We start from the raw sequence: 21,862 nt of genomic DNA, 5'->3' as shown, positions 1-21,862 counted from the left end.
CTGATAGGTACTGGGTGCACTCTGAGTCTGGTCTCTCCTCTGCTGAGACCGCTGGCGTCTGGTACGCTGACTGGCCTGAATGCGCTCTATCTCCTGAGCTGCCTCTACCAAAGCTGAGAACTCTCTGAATCTGGAAGCTACCACTCCCATCTGAATCTCATCGTTCAGGCCTTCCTAAAACTTTTTACACCTCTCGGCCTCTGTAGCCACTATCCCTTTACCATACCTGCTGAGTCTGGTGAATTCTCTTTCGTATTTGGCAACTGACATTCGGTTCTGCCTCAGGTATAAGAATTCTTTCCTTCTTGCATCTAGATAAGCCTCTGTGATAAACTTTTTCTTAAATTCATCCAAGAAGAATTGCCATGTACGCTGCTCTGCTGATACCCGCTGCTGAACAGTAGTCCACCATGTATATGCCTCATCTATGAGCAATGATGTGGCACAAACCAACTTATCCTCTGGTGTACATTGTAATTGTTCCAGAACTCTTGATGTCCCATCTAACCAATACTCAGCTCTTTCTGGACTATCATCCTTGTTAGCACTGAATTCTTTCGCCCCATATTTCCGAAGCTTCTCTAGTGGGGGCTTTCTTTCTCTTTCTACTACTATTGGTGCTTGAGGCATCACCCCTGCAATCTGTCTAAAAGTATCTGCAAGTTGCTTTAACAACACCTCTTGACCTGGTGCTCTTGGAGCCTCACCCTCCACTGCTCTGGAGGCGTGTGACTCGCTCTCACCTTCTTGTGACATCCTCCTAAAAGAACAACAACTGCTTAGTTCATCAGGGTAGACATGGCATGTACACTATACTGACTTATGAATGCAAGTCTGGGGAAACTAAACCTAGGGCTCTGATACCAAAATTTGTAACATCCCTTCCCGGTCCACCCGTAAACCAGAATGAACCGGACCGAGACCCTACAAACTGATTGACTGTATGGCCTGACATGCTGAAATCATAATGTATATTGAATATAATAGCATGCTGATATTGTTTACAAAAATAATGTAATTTATATTTACATTAACATGATACTAGTGTCAAAATGAAATGGGCCCAACTGAGTGCCCTGTACATGCCATAAAAAGGGTAGACAAAGATACATATCCAGATGAGTAGCTACCCTGAAGACTGAGTCTTCTACAGATGAACTGCAGCAGTTGTAAGCCGACTCTCTATGGTCCAAACTCAAAACCTGCGAGTTAAACAGGTAACTCGCTGAGCAAATAAAGCTTAGTGGATATCTCAACATATAAGGAAACAATTAAACACATACATGTATAGAAAGAACCATGTAAACACATATGGCACATATAAGCACACACATCATGATACTTTCATGATACCTTGATTATCTTTTGTACTGTTTATAATACTGTATAATTCATGAAATGTTATGTCAAGATATCGGTATGGCTCCATAAGGTTATAGTGAAACCGAAGTGATAAGAAAAACTGTATGAAACTGGATGAATACTGTATGCTTGGCTGCTATGGCCCATATATAATCATATCCACTCAACGGCCTGTAGCCGGAGTATCAAACTGTATGAGGTGCAGATCTACTATCCTATGTCGCGATATAGCCTTATCTACATGGTTTCTACCTAACCTCAATGGAGCATAATGTTGGTATGTCAATAATATAACACAACATCGTATTAATAGTTCATAACTTCATAATTCATAATGTATATTTGATTTCACATCATTTGCATGCTTGAATGTTGTTTTGATACATGTTCAAATGTTGTATTTGATGTTAAAATGGTTGGAGGCATATAAGTGAAGCAAAGGAATACAATTGCATTGAAAAAGAAGTCCAAAAATGCATGAAAACACAAGTCGCGAGCGCGCCTTGCAAGGTCGCGAGCGCGTAAAGCACCAAATGAGAGACAGTGAGTTATCGGGCACAAGTCGCGAGCGCGTACTTGAAAGTCGCGAGCGCGAGAAGTGCCAAATGAGAGACAGTGAGTTTCCAGGCCAAATTCGCGAGCGCGCGATGAAGGTCGCGAGCGCTTACAGGCCAAGGGCCAAGTACGCGAGCATGCACTTCAAAGTCGCGAGCGCGAGATGTGCCAAATGAAAGTCAGAGAGTTTTCGTGCACAAGTCGCGAGCGCGTACTTGAAAGTCGCGAGCACGAGATGTGCCAAATGAGAGTCAGAGAGTTTTAGGTGAAAGTCGCGAGCGCGTAGTTCAAATTCGCGAGCGCGAGAAGGCAACGCGAACTCGTCATGCAATTCGCGCGCGCGCTTCCAGCCTGCACTGTCTGTACTCTTTTGGTCATATCTCTCAATATAAAACTCCGATTTGAATGATTAAAAAACCCATGTAAAGCTAACACATAGAGGAACAAATAACTCTTCTATGACACTTCCTAATTCCATCATTAAATGGGGTCAAAATCAAGATGAAGTTACTGGTAAAATTTCCAGCAAAACCTGTTTCAACATAAACTCAATATTCACTTCATTTATTCAATACCTCCCCTGTTCTCCCCTGTTTCTCACCATTACCAGTCCTCCCACTCAACATGAAGCAATATATCGTCTCACTAGCAACACACCACACAATTCTCATGCAAAGAAAATGGAAAATAACAAGAGATATCAAACCTTTACTCCAAAAGCTTGAGCTCCTCTTTAACTTCTTTTGTCTACACTCTTTGAACTCCCTTCACCTATAAATAAGAATTCTTATGAATTCTAAAATAATAGCACCAAATGATTCAATTATGAACTTCAAGAAGGTTTACTTACTTGGATAAAAGAGAAGTTGAAGTTAAGGCTTAACTACCATTAAAATTGAAAGGAAGGTGGAAGAGGAAAGGAAGAAGATGAAGATAAACATGAAAATGGGAAAGTGAAAATGAGTATTACGGGTAGGCCATCAAAAATCAAGGGATTTTATGTAAAACTTCCTAACTGATACCTCAATTGTAAACAGGCTACAACTTAATACCCAAGCTCAATCTTTTAATGCAAATCAATCCTCACCCATGTGCTTTAATCTTTTTCTCTCAATCAAGTAACTCCACTTAATAACCCCTTCTACCCCAACCGGGTTTGGTTCAACTCGACTCAACTCGACTACTCAACTCTATGCTAAGACTCGACTCAGTAGGATGTCACAACAGGTGACTTGGACAAATTGCAGAATTTATCAAAGTACAAAGGAGGTCGTGTAATGATGATAAAAAATGACTCAAAACTGTCGATAGCTCAAGTTAGTAGTAAAATTGTCTCTCATCAATTCAGTATTTATGAGGTGTCGCTTCAAAATATATATTATATCCCAGGTATGAAGAAAAATCTTCTGTCGATGGAACAATCAACATCTTCAGGCCAATTTATTTTGTTTGGTCCGCAAGATGTAAAAGTATATCATGATATTAAGATTATGTAAAAGGCACCTATGGAGGGATTAAGATTTGCGTCAGTTTATATGCTATTAGTGACAATAACTTATATCTATAAGGGAAGGAGAAACAAGATTGTAGATCTATTGCATATGTGGCTAAGTCATGTTAGTTATTATAAGCTAGATTAAATGATTAAGAAGTAAATGTTGAGAGGACTTCCTTAAATTGAAATAAGAAGGTACAAGGTTTGTGAAGGCTTTCAGTGTCGGAAAGCACACCAGTTGCCATTTAAGAATCCAAGTTTAAAGTAAAGGAGCTAGTATAGTTAATTCATCTGACGTGTTTGGACTTGTAAGGCAAGCTTCCACTGATGGAATGAAGTATATCACAACATTTATGGATGACTTTTCAAGATATGTATGGGTTTATTTTATGAAAGAAAAGTCTGAAACTTTATGACTTTTATTGTATGAAGTATATGGCGATATTTATTTATTATTTTATGACTTTTCCATGTTAGATTGCTGTATTTTTGACCCATGATGGTTATCTAGTGGCATCTGCAGACTCTAGCCACTTCATCAAAGCTAAAGAAGGAAGGCTAGATAGATATTAGTTTATGTGGATGATTTGATCATCCCAGGTGATTGTGAAGAAGAAAGTCTCGAAACTAAGAAGAATTTGTCAATCTGCTTTCAGATGAAAGAACTTGGACAACAACAGCATTTCCTTGGTTGAAGATCGATCATAACCAAGAAGGAATTCTTCTCCATTAGCAGAAGTATTCCACAAATTTATTGAAGAAATTTGAGTGATCAATTGCAAACCAATCTTAACGTCGATAGAGCCAAATACTAAGATGTGTATTCATAAAGGCAAAGATTTAGAAGATGCAACTATGTATCAAAACTGGTGGGAAGTTTGATTACTTAACTCTGATAAGACCCGACATTGCTTACGTAGTTGTTGTGATGAGTAGATATATGTAAAATCTTAAGCCACATTTGGAAGCAATTCGTAGAATTTTGAGATATGTCAAGGGCAGGGGTGGCCATATTACGGTTCTGGGAACCGGAACCGGTGGTTCGAACCGGTTCGGAACCGTAACCAAAATCGGTGAGAACCAGAACCGGAACCGGAACCGGATATTTTTGGTTCGGTTCCGGTTCCAGTTTTGTTGGAACTGCAAACCGGATGGAACCACGGGGTTCTCTGGCCGGTTCGAACCGGCAGTTCTAGCCGTTAGAAACTGTCAGTTTTTTTTTTAATTTTGTTGTGAAATCTCTTAATTACCCCTCCCAACAACCATAAACGGCTAGTTTCAAGGGTATTTTTGGAAAAATAATTTTTGGGATTTATTATAAATACCTCATTTCATTTCATTTACAAATTCCTCACAAAAAAATCTTTACTCTCTCTATACTATACTACACTCTACTCTATATTATTCTTCTCCACTCTACAATCTCTCTTATTATTCTCTCTAATTTTTTTTATTCAATTTTCCAAATTATATTTTATTATCATATAATGGCAAGTGGAGGAAACTCAAATTCTAGTAAGGACAAGGGAAAGATTGGAGAAACACAATATCCATCTATCCCTACAAACGACATCTTTGATTTCACTCTCAACCAATTTAATTTTGAGGGATATCCAAATGAAAATTTGGAAATTCCAACTCAATGATCTGAATTTAATAATGAGAAATTACAAGAAGAGGAAGAGCAAGAGCAAGAGCAACGTGCACAAATTGTTGGAAGAGTAAGATAAAGTTCCGACATATTCGTCATTCATTTCACGAAAAAAATTCAAAGGTGAGAAAATGTTTGATGTAATTTGCAATTATTGTGGAAAATCTTATAAATTTAAACAAGCGGACGACTATGGATCATTTTGGAAGCATTTGGAGACAAAACATCCAACAAAAATAGGAGTTGATCGGTCTCAAACACAAATTTCCGGGTACGCATCTTCTAACCTTTCTTTATTTAAATATTCTGAAAAAAATACAAAAAGAAAAATTAGCAAAAATGATTTCTATGGAACATTTATCTTTTAGTTTTGGTGAAAAAGTAGGTTTTAATAATTATTGTCAAAAAGTTTTAAATCCTTCTGCTAAAAGAGTGCCAAGAAATACTGTAAAATGAACTATTATTTCTTTATATAATAAAGGAAAAAAAGAGTTAGAGCTTTTATTTTCTCAAATGAAAATTCGTGTTTCAATTTGTTGTGATATTTGGAGTGATCATTGGCAAATGTATTCTTATATGGGCATTACATGTCATTGGATTGATGATGATTGAAAAATTCAAAAAAGAATTATTGCATTTCGTGCTTTTGATGATAAACATACTGCAAATAATATTTATAGAATAATTGTTTCAATTTTAGATGAATATAAGTTGACAAAAAAAATTTTTTCAATTTCATTTGATAATACTTCTGCTTATACTAAATCAATTATTGAACTTAAAAATATTTGTGAACCAAATATTGGTGGAAAATTTTTTCATATAAGATGTGCATGCCATGTTTTAAATTTATGTGTACAAGATGGTTTAAAAATTCTTGAATCTTTTATTTCTCCAATTAAAAAAGTTATTTCATATTTATGGGGACATCCCCAAGTTATGAAAAGTTGGGCTAAATTTTGTAAGGAAAATAATAAAAGACCAAAACGTTTTCCAAGGGATGTCCCAACTCGTTGGAATTCAACATGTGAATTATTAAACGAGTCTTTTTCTTATAAAAAATTATTATACTTTTTTGTTACTAATAATATTGAAGATATTAATTTATATCCACAAAATTGGGATATTTGTGCAAAAATTTTAGATATTTAAAAAATTTTTAATGATGCTACCTATAAATTTAGTGGGGTTTATTATTCCACATTTCGTTTATTTTTACCTATGTGTATTAATATTGTTAGTGCACTCCAAGAATTTGAAAATGATTGTATATTAAAAGATTGTGTTTTTTCAATGAAAAAAAAAATGGTTATCTTATTTTAAAAATATACTACCCCTTTATCTTGTTGCTTTTGTATTTGATCCTAGATGTAAAATTGATGTTTTATGTGAATATTTGACTATTTATTATGAAGTATTAAATCTTGATATAGGAGATAATGTTAATATAAATGTAGTATTGCATGAAATTAAACAAAATATTATGCAATTATATAGTGAATTTGTTCAATTTTCTAGTTCATCTACTTCTAATTCTTCTCCATCTAATATTTAACAATTTCCAACACAAAGGGTAAGGGGTGTTAGTGTTGCTGAACAGGTTTTACTACAAAGACAAAAAAAGACCAAGGGAATCCAGTTCTTTTTCTGAATTTGATAATTATCTAACCATTTCTTTTGAGTTTGGTGATGATTATGCAGATACTGATTTTCCAATTTTAGATTGGTGGAGTCGTCACGCCAATACTTTTCCAATACTTTCTTTAATTGCAAAACAAGTTTTAGCAGCTCCGGTCTCCACTGTTGCGGTTGAACAAGCTTTTAGTCAAGGAGGAAACATACTTGATGAAACACGATCTCGTATGACACCCGATTCATTAGAAGCACAATCATTCGTGGATGATTGGAGCAAGGTCAAACTAAGAGCACAAGAAAATCTAAAAGAAAATGAAGATTTATATGATTTATACGATGGGTCCTCAACGGGAACATCAACCGATGGTGCAAATAGCGAATAAGGTAAAAGGGGTGAAATTGGTATAAGGTAAGTAAGAACTACGTCGGTTTTGATTCCTCTAAACCCTAAGAGGATACGTAGGCAACTTAATTTTTTTTTTTTAAAAAAATTAAGTTCAAGCCCTTTTTTTTAAAAAAATTATGTTCAAACTTTTTTAAACAAAAAATAAATTAGTTGAAGACTTTTTTTAAAAAAAATAAATAAGTTCAAGTCTTTAGAAAAATAAATTTAATTGAAGCATTTTTTAATTTTTTAGATGTATTTTTTTTAGGAATAACTTTCACAAATTTTTTAAATTCTGAAAACTGGTCTTCAAAATTTAAAATTTAAAATTATGCGATTTGCCGGAAAATCGGTCGAAAAACCAATCGAAACCGTCGGTTTTGAAACCATCGACGAACCGGAATCGGAACCGTTCGGTTCCAAACCGGAAACGGCAGCGAAAATTTTCGGTTCGGTTCCGGAACCGGAACCGTGGCCACCCCTAGTCAAGGGTACACTTAGTTATGGTATTTTGTACAAGAAAGGTGCAGATTGCAAGTTGGTTATTGTGATGTTGACTATGTAGGAAATCATGATACACAATGCTCAACTATCGGTACGTATTCATGCTTAGATCTAGAGCCATCTCCTAGTGTAGTAAAAGACAGCCAACTATGTCTTTGTCAATAACAGAGCTGAGTATGGAGTAGTAGCAATGGCAGCTCAAGATAGAATTTAGCTTATGTAATTGCTAAAGGATATGCATCAATTAATGGAATATGCAATTACTTTGTATTGTGACAACCAATCAGCAATTTGTTTGGTAGAGAATCCAGTTTTCCATGCAAGAACTAAACATGTGGAGATATATCATCATTTTATCAGAGAAAAAGTTCTTGAATAAGTTGTGGAGTTAAGACAGATCAATACAAAAAAAATCAAATTGCAGATGTATTTACGAAAGCTTGAGCGACAACTTCAAAAGTTTCAATCATTAACTTGGTATTGTGGAAAGAGTATAAGCTAGTGTTGAGGAGGAGTATTGAATGAACTAGCACCAGTTCGTGGGTTATGTGGCTAGTCTCCTCATCAAATATCATGCATCATGGAATTTTTTTAGTCTGTTATTTAATTTTTGATTACCTAGTATTTAGTGTTTGTTATGATTAGTCCTAGTCTACAGGAGCTATGTTAAGATCTATTACATAAAACGTGTTATATTCCTTGTTATGATTCATGCCTATATAAAGGTTGTTTTATGCTTTGAACATATTAGTCCAATTTCCAATATATTAACACAATTTGTCCATTATTCTTCTAGTGCTCTCTATACTCTTTATGTATATACTTTTCCTTTTTTTGCCAAGCGTTTATTCTATGAGGTGTTAACATTAAAGCTATCTACGTGTTTAACAAAAAAGAGTCAATGTTTTTTCCCACATGTCGAAGAAAATCACATTTTAATCTAACATTTTCTCCAATTGTGAAACCTTCAATAACAAACTCATTTGAATCTGTTCTTCATATGACACTCAATAACTAACAATGTAAGTAAAAGGCAACATCACTAGATGGAGAGTACTCAAAACCAAGATGATACAAATCAAACCAACTAGCACAAAATGATGGATTCATCGTTGAACCTGACGTTGAATACTTTTCAAGTCTTGATTGACAAAGTCCAGCTTTGAGATTTGGTCAACGAATTTCTTCTTATTGATTGACTGGATATTTCCAAATTGGTGGATACTTGCTAGGATCACGCTCTAAGAAAGTAATATTAATTTGTTCAAGTTCCTCTCTTTGAACCTTAAGGATGACCATGAATTAATAATTCAGAATCAAGTTCTACCCTTTGAACCTTAAGAGTAAAGTCAGGATTTGAAACTGCTTGTTCAAGTTCTATTATTTGAATCTTATGAGGATCATCATGAACTAATGTTTTTGGTTCAAGTTCCACTCTTTCTTGAGTAGATGAATCTCCTTGGTTCTCAAATTGTTCAATATTTTTTCTTTCAAAAAAAAATGAATCTAACATTTTTTAATTTTTCCATAACTACAAATGATTAGGTACTTAAAAATAATATAATAAAATAAGAAACTATATATTACATATGATCAAAAAATTTTAATAATCAACAAAATAAGAAAAATGTTCGGTATAGATAATAACTTTAAATAGAAAAGAAATAATGACTTCCTAAAATTTTCATATTAAAATATTACAATTAAAATAACTATTAGTTTTTAAAATTTTAAATATATTGTTGTAATTTTAAAATTTGACTAATTTAATTTCATATTATTTTTTAAAAAATATTAGAAAAGAATCATGAATTATAATACAAAATTCGTCTCTTTGAATTAATTAAATATCATTGTATTTAATAAATTTAGAATTTTAATTCAAGTTCCTAAGTTTAATTAAATAACTAATAATAAATAATTGAACTATAAATTTACAATATTATTATATATTTTAATATTTATGAAATTATGAAATTTTTGTGGATATTCTAAATTTTAATATTTGAATAATTAGGAAATCAAATGTAAAATCAAAACTAAAATCAAACCCAAAATTAAAATTTTTAAAAAATCACATAAAATTAAAATCAAAATCTAAAATTAAAAATAAATTATAAAATTATGATAAGGTACATGTTATTTGCTGTGACAATGAAGTTTCTTTCTCAATTTAATAGTTTTATAGTTTTTTTTATATATAAATAAATTAGGTTACAATCTTAAACCATATTGTGGTTGGATTTAAAGTGGGCTTAAACAAGTGGTCGTGGATTTTAATTATTAAACATTTAAAATATATATATATATATATATATATATATATATATATATATATATATATATATATATTAAAAAGTTCAAACTTGAATTATTTGGCCATGTTGTTAGCAACCAATACCACTGAACTATTAAAAGATTTCTAAAATTTAGTAAACTCAAAATTTTTATAGAAGCCAAGGGTAGTGGCCCTGATCACCCTCCTCTCTCATTGGCAGTGACTGTGGTGGTAGATATGATGGTACCTATGGAGTTTTTTTTATTGCTCTCCTTTTTTGTGTTCGATGTTTTTTTATGGTTTTATAATTTTTCTATATCTTTTACTGTACCCCTACTTTGTAATAAATGGATTTATCTGTTGTTCAACACAATCATGGTTCCTTAAACATCCCAATTTACCTGTCAATCCTCGAATAAAATCACCATTAACCTTTGTTGTTGCATCAACATTTATCTTGATCCAATCTTCTTTTGGTCATTTCCTTTTGCTATTGTTTGATCACTCAGTTCATGTTAATAGTGTTCTCATCATGAGCCAACTTTCACTAATGGAAAAAATGTAAGGAGTTTTATATTAACTAGGTAAAGACCCGCGCATTGCGGGAGTTATTTTTTTATTGTATATTATACTTTCAGTTTTTAATTTAATTTATAATTTATAAGTCGTTTAGTATATATGGTTTTATAGTCTATATAGAATTTTCAAAATTAAAAAAATTAAAAATGGTGACTTCAACAAAATATAAGTTGATATATATATATATACATAAAATTTCACTTTATGGAAAGATAAAAAATATTGATTAATTCAATCACAAAATAAAAGGATTAAGTGAAAAAAATTCAAAAATTAAGATATGGATAGATACTTATTTTAAATAAATAATAATATTTTTTAAATAAAATTATTAATGGCTTGTGATTGATTTCTAATAATGTAGATAATAAAATTAAAAAATTTTAAATTATTAGGCATTTAATTTCAACTAGATTAAATAAACTCTTTACATACAAATACAAGTTAAACTCATTTTATAAAATGATTCTAGAAAATTCGATGGAGATTTAAAATTGTAAAGTTTTTTAAATTTTATTAAATTATTTTATTCAATGTAAATTTAAAATTATTGTATTAAATAAGTTGAAATAGGATTGAAATCCGAGTCCAAATTGAAATATAATAATTAAGACAAAATAAATATAATAATTAAAAAATAGTAAATATAATAATTAAAAAAATTCAAAACTGTTTTGCAAATTTTTGTTAGCTGTAAATTACTGAAGTTAACTGATCTGAATTCAAAACTGTTTTGCAAATTTTTGTAGCTGTAAATATAATAATTAAGAAGAGAAACGATATTATCTATGAATCATTTTTTTTTTTTTGAAAGTAAATAAGATCATATATTTATAATAAATCATGAGAAATAAGATCTGTAATACATTGGGGAGTCGAGTCCCATAGACGGAAACAAGGATCTAAACATGCCATACGAGCAAGAGCATGTGCAGGCTTGTTGCCTTGCCTCCTAACCCAAACCAATTCACTAGATGATATTTGAGAAATCAGTTGTTTAATCTCTTCTAGCACTGGTGCCCAATCGGAATAAGAATCAAAACCAGTAGTGACAGCTTGAAACAGTCGCAGACAATCTGTTTCCACCAGAACCCTATCAATAGATCTCGTGAGCATCCAAGATAAAACCTCCCTAAGGCCGATGGCCTCTGCGATGTGAGGTTTTAGCACCCCCGCAAAATGACTCGTGCAAGCTACCAAGAACTGTCTAGCTTCATTTCGGACAAGGCCAGCATACGATGAATGACCCTCAGTCAGATGGACAGCTGCATCAACATTACGCTTTACAACCCGAGTCCGAGGAGGAGCCCATGTCGGAACTGAAGCCGACGATACAGAGGAATTGCTTCGATCAATCTGCGCGTTCTTCCATTCTCTAAGAAAGCTGGTAGCTGCCATGACAACGTTGTAGGGAGCAATATTAGTTTGTTGCCAAACCCGCCAGTTTCTGTCAAACCAGATAAAGTAGCACAACACACCGAATAACAAGCACTGATCATCACTGCGCCGATCAATAAACCCCAATAGAGTATCACTAAAACTAGTGGATGATCCGTCCAACGGAATCCCTGTTAATGTCCAAAATAATCGAGCATTCTCACAAAGGAATAGCATGTGCATTGTTGTCTCGATTTCGCCGCAAAAAGGGCAACGGTCATCCTCTGTAATCCGCTTGCCAAATAGTATAGATTTCGTTGGTAGAATATTACGACACGCTCGCCACAGCCAGTGCTTAACCTTCGGTGGGGAATCTAATTGCCATAATTTAGCCCAAATTGGCGAAGTTGCAGTTGCTTCAGGTTCCACAAAATTAGGCAAGACAAGTTTGTAGCCTGATTTAACAAGATATTCCCCTGAAGTAGAGAAGTTCCATATTAGTGTATCTGTCTGGGTAGCCCTAGTAAACGGGATGGATAGAACCTGTGACACCTCCTCTGGAAGGAACAGTCCGGTAATTAAATCCACATTCCAACCATTAAACATCCTTAGATTTCCTACGGACATGTTCTCAAAACCAGGGACAACAGGGCTATGTGGGTAGAAATCATTATCATTTGGTAACCACGGGTCATGCCAAATGTTAACGCTTGAACCGTTGCCAATTCTCCATCTATACCCTCTTTTGAGAAGTGACTTAGCCGAGACCATGCTCCTCCATATAAGGCTGGGATTATGCCCTAGGGGCGCATCCAAAACGTTCCCCCCTCGGAAAATATTTTGCTCTGAGAACAGAACATAGAAGAGTATTCAATTCGGTGACAAGTCGCCAAATCTGTTTACCAACTAGGGCAATGTTAAAGGAGTAGAGATGTCGAAAGCCAAGGCCGCCCAAATTCTTTCCCACGCACATTCGGTTCCAACAGAGCCAATGAATGCCTTTACCGCTCGGACCCTGTGTACCCCACCAAAAAGAATTCATAATTCTTTGCAGTTCGTCACAGAAGGAAGTAGGGAGAAGGAAAGTACTCATGCAGTAGGATGGAATCGCCTGAGCTACAGTTTTAATCATTACTTCCTTTCCCGCCGTAGAAAGGAGTCTGTGGCTCCATCGAGAAATGGTCTTTCTCAATCTATCTCGGAGAAAGGAGAAGACCGCCTTCTTGTTTTGTCCAACTAGGGAAGGAAGTCCTAGGTATCTGCCATGGTTTAAGGGTTGAGAGACGTGCAAAATATTGATAATCTGCTCTTTAACCGAGACTTCCACATTAGAGCTGAAAAAAATCCCCGATTTTTGCAAATTCACACCCTGTCCTGATGCTGCTTCGTACTGTTTTAAGATATGTGCAACCGCTGTAGCTTCTTCTGCTTTAGCTCTAAAGAAAAACAGACTATCGTCAGCAAATAAAAGATGAGACAACCTCAGAGCAGCTCGACAAATACGACCCCCATGGACTGACCCTACTGCCTTTGCATGCATAAATAGAGTCAAAAGCCCCTCAGAACATAGTAGAAACAAGTACGGAGATAGAGGGCACCCTTGTCTCAACCCACGAGATGGAGTAATAGGACCAACCCTTTCACCATTAACAAGTACATGATACCTGACCGATGTAACACACATCATAATCACCTGAATGAACTCGGAACGAAACCCAAGTCTTCTCATTATAGCTTCTAAATAGGACCAGTCAACTCGATCATATGCCTTACTAATATCAATCTTTAAAGCCGCTGTTTGTTCTTGACTCCTCCCACGGTTTTTCATAGAATGTATTGTCTCAAAGGCAAGAATTACATTGTCCGTAAATAGCCTCCCAGGTACAAAAGCGGACTGAGATGGGGAGACAATTTTCCTCAAGACATGCTTCATCCGATTAGCTAAAACCTTTGCCACAATCTTATATAAGACATTACATAGGGAAATTGGCCGCAGATCTGTCACAAATTCAGGTTTATCAATTTTTGGGATGAGCACAATATTGGTCTCATTCTTCAGATTAGGAAAAGAGCCGTGTGCAATCCACCGTTTACAGCTAGTAGTAACATCTGAACCCACAACTGACCAAAATTTCTGAAAAAAACACGGATTGAACCCATCAGGGCCAGGACTCTTGTCCGGGTGCATTTGAAATACTGCCGATCGAAACTCCTCATCAAGAAAAGGGGCCATAAGACTGCCATTATCAGATTCAATGACCCGAGAATTAACATGTTCAAGAACAGGACTAGACTGAACAGGTGTGGCTGTAAATAGTGTAGTGAAGTATTCTAGAAACACAGTATGCATATCCCTCGGTTCTTCCTTCCAGTCACCTCTCGAGTCCCGGATTCCTGGAAGATAGTTTAATTTTTTACGTGAGGAAGCTGAGGAGTGAAAGTACCTGGTATTTTTGTCCCCATGAGCAAGCCAAAATATTTTTGATCGCTGTTTCCAATACTACTCTTCTTTAAGAAGCAAATCACCAAGCTGCTTTTGTATTAAAAGGTACTCCTCTGAACTGTCACTACGCTGGTGGACTCGAAAACCATTAAGTCGGGTTTTAAGCAATTTAATTTCTTTAAGGAACTTGCTACGTAAGTCACGTCCCCAAATTCGCAACCCAGCTCTGCATGCTTGCAGTTTACCCATCACATCACCGTGGGCTCCTCGGGCCCAATTATGAGTAACAGTCTCATCAAGGTTAGGCTCCCCAATCCATGCATTTTCAAACCTGAAGCTAACTGGTCTTTTAGTCCTTAGGTCAGTGCCCAATAAAAGCAATAATGGAGAATGGTCTGATGTGCCACTAATTAAGTTGTGGATCGAAGCATTTGGGAAAAAGCAAGACCATGTATCTGAAGCCACCATTCGGTCCAATCTTTCCTCAATTTTATTACGTCCCCTACTAGACCGCCATCTGAATGGATACCCTACCATACCAAGATCGGAGACCCGACACACCTCCAGCGCTTCTCGAAATCCCTCAAGATTACGTAGCTCATAAGGATGGCCCCTATCTTCTCGTCATCTGCAAGTAGATTATTAAAATCGCCCATTAGAAGCCAAGGAAGGCTGTGCTGACTAGCTAGAGTTTTAAGGACAGTCCAAGTGTCTGGCTTCCTATAATGTTCAGGGAACCCATATACACACGTCATTCGCCAAGTATGCGGTCCATAAGTTATTTGCATATCAATGTGATTTGGGGAGTAGGAATAAAAATCAACATTCAAATTGTTATTCCAAAAAACAGCTAAACCACCACTTCGACCAACACAATCAACTGAAAAAGAAGAGGAAAAACCACACTGCAAACTTAAGCTTTTAACATAAGAGGAAGCTACTTTTGTCTCCATAAGGAAGCAGAACATGGGCTTGTTGGCACGAACAAGATCCTTTAGAGCACTCACTGCTCGAGGGTTGCCCATCCCTCGGCAGTTCCAACATAGGAACGTCATAGCTCTCGGCGGCCCTGAGTACTAGGGTTCACCGCTTTAACTGAGATGCTAAGTAAATATGCTCCATCACTGCTGCATACGTTTGCATCAATTTGCATGGCTGAATGAGAAGGTGGTAAGGAATCAATACTGTTTTGGGTTTGAGTTGTTGGTAGAAGAGAGAGTGCTGAGTGATATAATTGCGCTCATGCAATTGCAAGAAGTTCAACATGCATAGCGCAAGAGTGTTATAGAGGAGTATATTTATTTGAATTGAGTCAAAGGACCAGTGAGACAGCTGGACATAGGGAGGAGGTCATGCTTTGATGCTCTCCATCATTCAGTAGTTCTTTTGTTTTAATTGCCCGACACAAAGAAGAAACAGATTCCCAAAAAATGGCCCACAAGACTAGTCGTTGCAGTTGTGTAATCGATACAGAAGGACACAGTGTCAAGGTCAAGCGTTGATGCTCTCCATCATTCCTTTTTTTTTATTTTTTTTATTTTTTTTATGATTGACCGACACAAAAAGAAGGAAAGTCTCAATATGGGCCCACCATGAGGGCGAGTCGATGCAGTGGAGCTCTATCCGGCGTTAATCTCGCTTCCCTGTCGTCGACCCCGGCGGCCTTCCTTTCCCGTTGGTTCTTGTCATGTGGCGGCGTTACTAGCATCTCATTAGCTGGATCTGCCGGAAGATGACGTGATCTTGCTTGAATGTGGACTGCCAACAGGGAGCTTGGAGCATAACAAGAGATAGGCTGCAAGATCAAGATGCAGGTTGTTGTTTTGTATCACTTCGAACCCGCTTAAACCTAGGTTCCCTTCTGCACTTCTCTCACCACCTTCTAGCTAGAGTGACACATCACAACTAGCGTTAGGTCAACCATTAAAGCCTTCAGTTTGAGCAGAGCTTGTCAGTTATGGAGCGAGAATCAGGCGAAGCAAAAAAAGGACACAGCCCCTTTGGCCCTAGCCTGCGTTTTTTATGAACCAGTTGTTGATCTGCTTTAGTTGCAAACCTGTCTCCTCCACCAGTTTTGCCTTGTCATCTTCGGTTGGGTAAGGCCACTTGGAGTGTTGCTGCTACCAATTTTTAAGGACTGTGGTTGTATCACCTGGAAGTTTTCCAGCCCTTCTTTTTCTCAAGATTTCTTCCTTCACATCTTCAATTCTTGATTTAAAACCCAAATCGATGAAGCACTCGTCCTGTTTTGTTATTTAGTTCTTCTATTATTCGATTTCAATTCCCTTTAATTCCCCTCAACTCCATTTCCAACGGTGTTTTGACGTTTGATAATCAGAGTGTTTTGCTGTCGTATTCAGCTTTTGACGTCGTTTTTGTGAGTTCGAGAAGGTCTAATAAGCAAGCATCCATTTAACAAAATTGCAAATTTGCAACAAGAGGATCTCGTCTTCCATTTACGAATTTATCAGTTGCCGTCTCCTCTCGATCTAACCACCTACACTTCAATTATTCCATTCGACGAATTTAATGTTTTAACACTCTGTTTCATCATCCTTTTGAATTCATGTTAATGCGTGCGTGTGTCTAAGAGATCTAATCGGAGAGGAATTAGTTGATTCTGGATTTGGCATGCAGATGGCGGGGCAACCTCAGGGACCGAACATGGATCAATTCGAAGCTTACTTTAGGAGAGCAGATTTAGATGGAGATGGCAGGATTAGCAGAGCTGAAGCTGTGGCTTTCTTTCAAGGATCCAATTTGCCCATATCTATACATATCTCAGAGAAATACTCTCTCTCTCACATGTTGATATTCTATGAATCAATTGATTATGAAGCATCTTGAGGTGCAAAACCAAATTTGCCATAGTCACCTAGGGTTCCATCAACATGAAAAATTCATAGTAAAATCCCCAAGTAGGAAGATTGCGAGAGAAAAGAATACCCAAACACAGACAAATAAACAATAAAAAGGCCAAGAAGGAACATGGAATTGAGCGTTTGGTGGAAGAGAAACTCACTGGATTTCGACTTCTAACCATCTTAGAAGTTCACTGGATTTCGACTTCCAATCAATCTTATCTTGCAATTTTGATGCTAATTTTGTGAGAGAAAAAGGGAGAGAATAAGGTTCAGAGGGCTTTGAAATCTTTACAATCAAAGTTCTTCGCTTCCTTCTCCATTTTGTATGCAATTAAAATTCTTGTCTCTGACAATGATTTCGCTTAGAGAAATCATAGAGAAAATTCTGAAAAATCATGTCACCCTCAGTGTTGACGAGGCTGACTAGGGGAAGACGAAAGAAGTTGAAAGTGAAGGCAAATTTAAATGTGTGATTTCTCAGTATTTGCTATGTCATTTATTACTTTTAACTAGTCAAGGATGATTTGTCATGTCACCCTCGGCAAATTTGTCATGCCCTGTCAGCATGTGACTAGGTTGAAGTGAGACCCACTGTATGCTGATTCATATTTTCGGTATTCAATTCATCGGTAGGCACCTAATTGTAAGTTTTAAAAGGTTCAGATACCCAATTAAAAAATCTTTTCATTCAGACATCAAATTGTAAAAAAAGTAAAAAGTTCAGACACCAAATTGTAACTAATTAAAATCTCTACCTCCTATAACCTATTGTAACAATAATAATGATTTGGGATATTGGAGTAGAATTAATTATAATAATGGAGCATTTCTTATGATTAATTTTTAGGGGAATAATTAACTTTATTTTGAGAAGCAAAGGCAATCGGAAAAGTTTCAGTGGTACCAATATAGTGATCTTCTTATTTATTTAATTTTCAATAAATTGGATAATTTGAGTTTTTCATATGTAAAAGGTAATTAAGTAAATATATATCAGTTACTTTATATTAATAAATTTAATTTAAATTAAATTATTATTTAATTTAAATATGTTACTAAAAACTAATTAAGTTTAACCTCTAAATTTAATATAATTCCTTTTTACGAGATGGTATGGTAAAGGGATGAAAATTACAATTACAATTTAAACCCGTAAAAAACAAAAATTAAAAATTAGACCCAAAAAAGAGAATTATGGCCATGTTTAATATTTCAAGAAAAACATCAGTAATTACTAATTACCAATAGTCTAAACAAGAGCAAGCTCCATTTTTAAAATGGTGGAACCTATTCAGTTCTCTTATAATAATTTCCCTTGTATAGATTCTGGAAATGAACTTGGTGTAAGTGTGACAGTCATTACACATCCTCACGTTCCTACTTATTCTAATGGGAATCCCCTGAGATGTATTTATCAATGCCAAAGCAATAGCTAATTTTTGACTATGAGCTTTCAATCTCTCCCTCTTCTCTTCTTCATCCACATCAAGCAATATTTCTGATGTATCTGGAGAATAGCCTTCAAATTTCAGTTGCCATTCCGTCTGATCAATCATCTCATATATTTGTTCACATTGAGGGTATGACTTGTCCTGTGAAACAAACTTATAAACTTTTCTATTCACCTCAACTGAACAAAATCCTGTTGTTTGAATGAAGCTCTTATAGGCCATTTCTTTTCGAATCGTCGCTGTCTCCTCCCATCGTTTAGCTTTTGCATATATATGAGATAACATCAGCAAGTCACTCGAATTTCGCGAGTTCAACTGCAACAAGCTTTTAGCTGCAATTTCCCCAATTTGAATGTTATGGTGTGTCCTGCAAGCACTAAGAAGGCTTCGCCATAAGACATCATTTGGCTCGATAGGCATGTTTCTAATAAACTCTAAGGCCTGATTGAGCATTCCAGCTCTGCCCATGAGATCTATAATGCAGCTATAATGTTCATTTGTTGGTTGTATCCCATACTCAAATTTCATTCTGTTAAAATACTGCAGTCCTTCCTTAACAAGTCCGGCACGACTACAAGCACTCAAAACACACACAAAGACAACATCATCTACCTTCAATCTTTCTTCATCTAGCATTTCAGAGAAAATTTCTAGCGCTTCTTTACCTCGCCCGTGCATTGCTAGTCCCGATATCATCACACTGTATAAAAACTGGTTCTTCTTAGTGATCAATCTTTGAAAAAGGGATAAAGCTTTGTCTACACAACCACATTTCATGTACATGTCAATCAGACAAGTTTGTACTGTTAAATTGAGCTCGATGTCAATGTTCCTCAACAATGATCCATGTACACACCTTCCAAGATCAAGGGCACCCAAATGAGTGCAAGCAGAGAGCATACTAACTAATATGCTCTCTTCAGGCCTATAAGAAGATCCTTTTTCACCACTCATCATCATCTTCTTAAAAAGTTGGAAGCACTCGCACCACATGCCCAAATTAGTATGCGCTGCTATAATGGCACTCCAAGAAGCAATACCCTTTGGATTCATTTGCTCAAAAACAGCATAGGATAGTTTTATCTTTCTACACTTCCCATACATATTAATCAAACTGCTTTGCACATATAAATCTCTTTCAAGTCCAAGCTTTATAGTATGCCCATGAATTTGCATACCTTCCTCAATCGCCCTCAACAAGGCACATGCCTTTAAAAGAGAGGGATAGGTAAAATTATCTGATTGAACACCCTTCTCCAGCATCTCATAATAAACAAATACAGCATTTTCCATGTTATAATCATCTAAAACATATCCTCTAATCATTGTATTGAACTCAAAAGTACCTGGTTCCTCAATTCGCCCAAAAATGCAGCGCGCATAGTCCATGCTTCCCCAATTTGAGAGAGCACAGGTGGCCAGAAGATTGCTTGCACAAAAAGAACGGAAAAAGAATCCCCATTTGAGGATCTGGGCATGGGCTTGTTTGAATTCTTCCATGTTCTTGCATCTCCTCAAAAGGGACAAACATTCTTGGTCTCTTAGACTAACTTGCTGTGACAAAAAAGGGGTTTGGTGAAGGACCGTTGTCCCTATCATTGATTACAATAGTCATTTACATGTTTGCAAAGCAAAGTTAAATATGAACTCAACTGGGTATTGATCAAAATTGGTTAAAGAAAGTGTTTGAGAAAATGGAGTAACCTTTGAAGATGAGATTAGCAGGCAACAAATTAAAATGGCGTCACTTCATGGGACGTGTAGATTCTGGATAGGATAATGTTTTGGGTCACACTTCTGTTACATAAAATAAAGACATGGGACCATCGGCACGGCCGCTTTCACGAATTGACTGTTTCAACCCGGAAAACCTAGCATGTGTAGTTTGTTTATTTAAGGATAAATGCTAAATTTGAAATTTAAATGTTTGCTGATTATTTAGTTTGATTCAAAATTAATTTCTTATTAATTTAATAAAAAACATAAATTGAATTTAATCCATTTTTAAAATAAAAAAAAAGTGACTATGAAAAAAAAGTGAGGATAAAAACTAATTTCTTTCAATTTTCACATTTTTTTTTAATTTTTGATTATTTTAAAATAGTTATAAAAAATGAAGTAGATTAATCATAAACTCAAAATTTATATCCTAAACTACTGAAAAATAAATTTTCAACTAAATGGAAGATTAGGTAAAATTCAAAGACTAAATTGAGTGTTACCTTCAAGAAGGAAAAATAAAAAGACTACATTGAGGGTTTATTCTTTAATTTTTTATTTATTTACATTAATCACTTCATATATTATTTTAATATATTTAAATTAAGTTTAGCTGCAAGATTAAAGTCTGAAATCACAATGTTGGAAAAGTTTTACTTGAATATCATTCTTACTTGGAAAACTAGTGTACACAAAAAAAAAAAAAAAATGTCAATATTAGGGGTGGACAAATAGAGTAATTGCCAAATTGAGGTTATTTAGTAAAAGCAGTTCAGTAAAATGGTAAATGGTAAACAGTATGGTAAATTATTTGAAGAGAATAAGATATAGGGTAAATAATTCAATAAAAATATCCAAAAAAATCAGAATTCTCGAATTCACCAATTTTCTCAAAACGGAGTTGTTTTAAGTTTTAAGTTAAATCAAATTCACCAAGTTTTAAGTTTTTTAAAAAAGCCCATCTTAATATAGTAAATGGTAAAAATTGATTGATAAATAGTAAAATTCCATTGGTAAATCAATAATTCTCTAAATATGTAAATCGATTAGAAAATGGTATCAATCTGTAAATGCAAATTCAATAAACGGTTAGACAATGAGTCCTATGGTTTAGCTTTTCATTATAGCTAATATCTAGTGGTTGATAATGCTTATCTGATGAATTTTGGTGTTTGGTAAAATTTTGGTGATAGTTACTGTTAAAATTTAAAATGTCCACTGAGGATATAATTCTATATTATGATGTATAATATAATTGTTTATTTTAAAATGAATATGTTATTTTTTATTTTAATGTGCTATATAAATAAATTGGCTTAACTATAAATTTAGTGCCTGAACTTTCGAAAAATTTATATTTCAGTGTTTCAACGGAAACCATTTATAATCAAGTGTCTGAACCGATAATTTTTTTAATCAGGTGTCTCAGTCCTACGTAACTTGCTGGAAATATGAATAGAATTTATAGATCCCACTTAATATTCAAAATAACGTTGAATAGGATGACAAATAGCTTGATATGTTGGATTTGACGTGTCAAACAGTGGAGTGTAAAAAATGATTG

The 21,862-nt window shown here is 35.1% G+C and overlaps 1 protein-coding gene across 1 annotated transcript; it reads right to left on the bottom strand.

Moving 5' to 3' along the window:
* Positions 1 to 18,301: 18,301 nt before the first annotated feature.
* On the bottom strand, positions 18,302 to 20,349 carry LOC105641176 (Tetratricopeptide repeat (TPR)-like superfamily protein). The gene has a single exon (XM_012225660.4). The coding sequence runs from the start codon at positions 20,176 to 20,178 to the stop codon at positions 18,367 to 18,369; it is 1,812 nt and encodes a 603-aa protein (XP_012081050.1). The 5' UTR covers positions 20,179 to 20,349; the 3' UTR covers positions 18,302 to 18,366.
* Positions 20,350 to 21,862: the final 1,513 nt, after the last annotated feature.

The sequence above is a fragment of the Jatropha curcas genome, chromosome 11 (assembly GCF_041381405.1).
Source record: "Jatropha curcas cultivar XTBG-Jc1 chromosome 11, XTBG_Jcur_1.0, whole genome shotgun sequence".
NCBI lineage: Eukaryota > Viridiplantae > Streptophyta > Magnoliopsida > Malpighiales > Euphorbiaceae > Jatropha > Jatropha curcas.
This window is presented reverse-complemented; position numbering and strand designations above follow the sequence as displayed.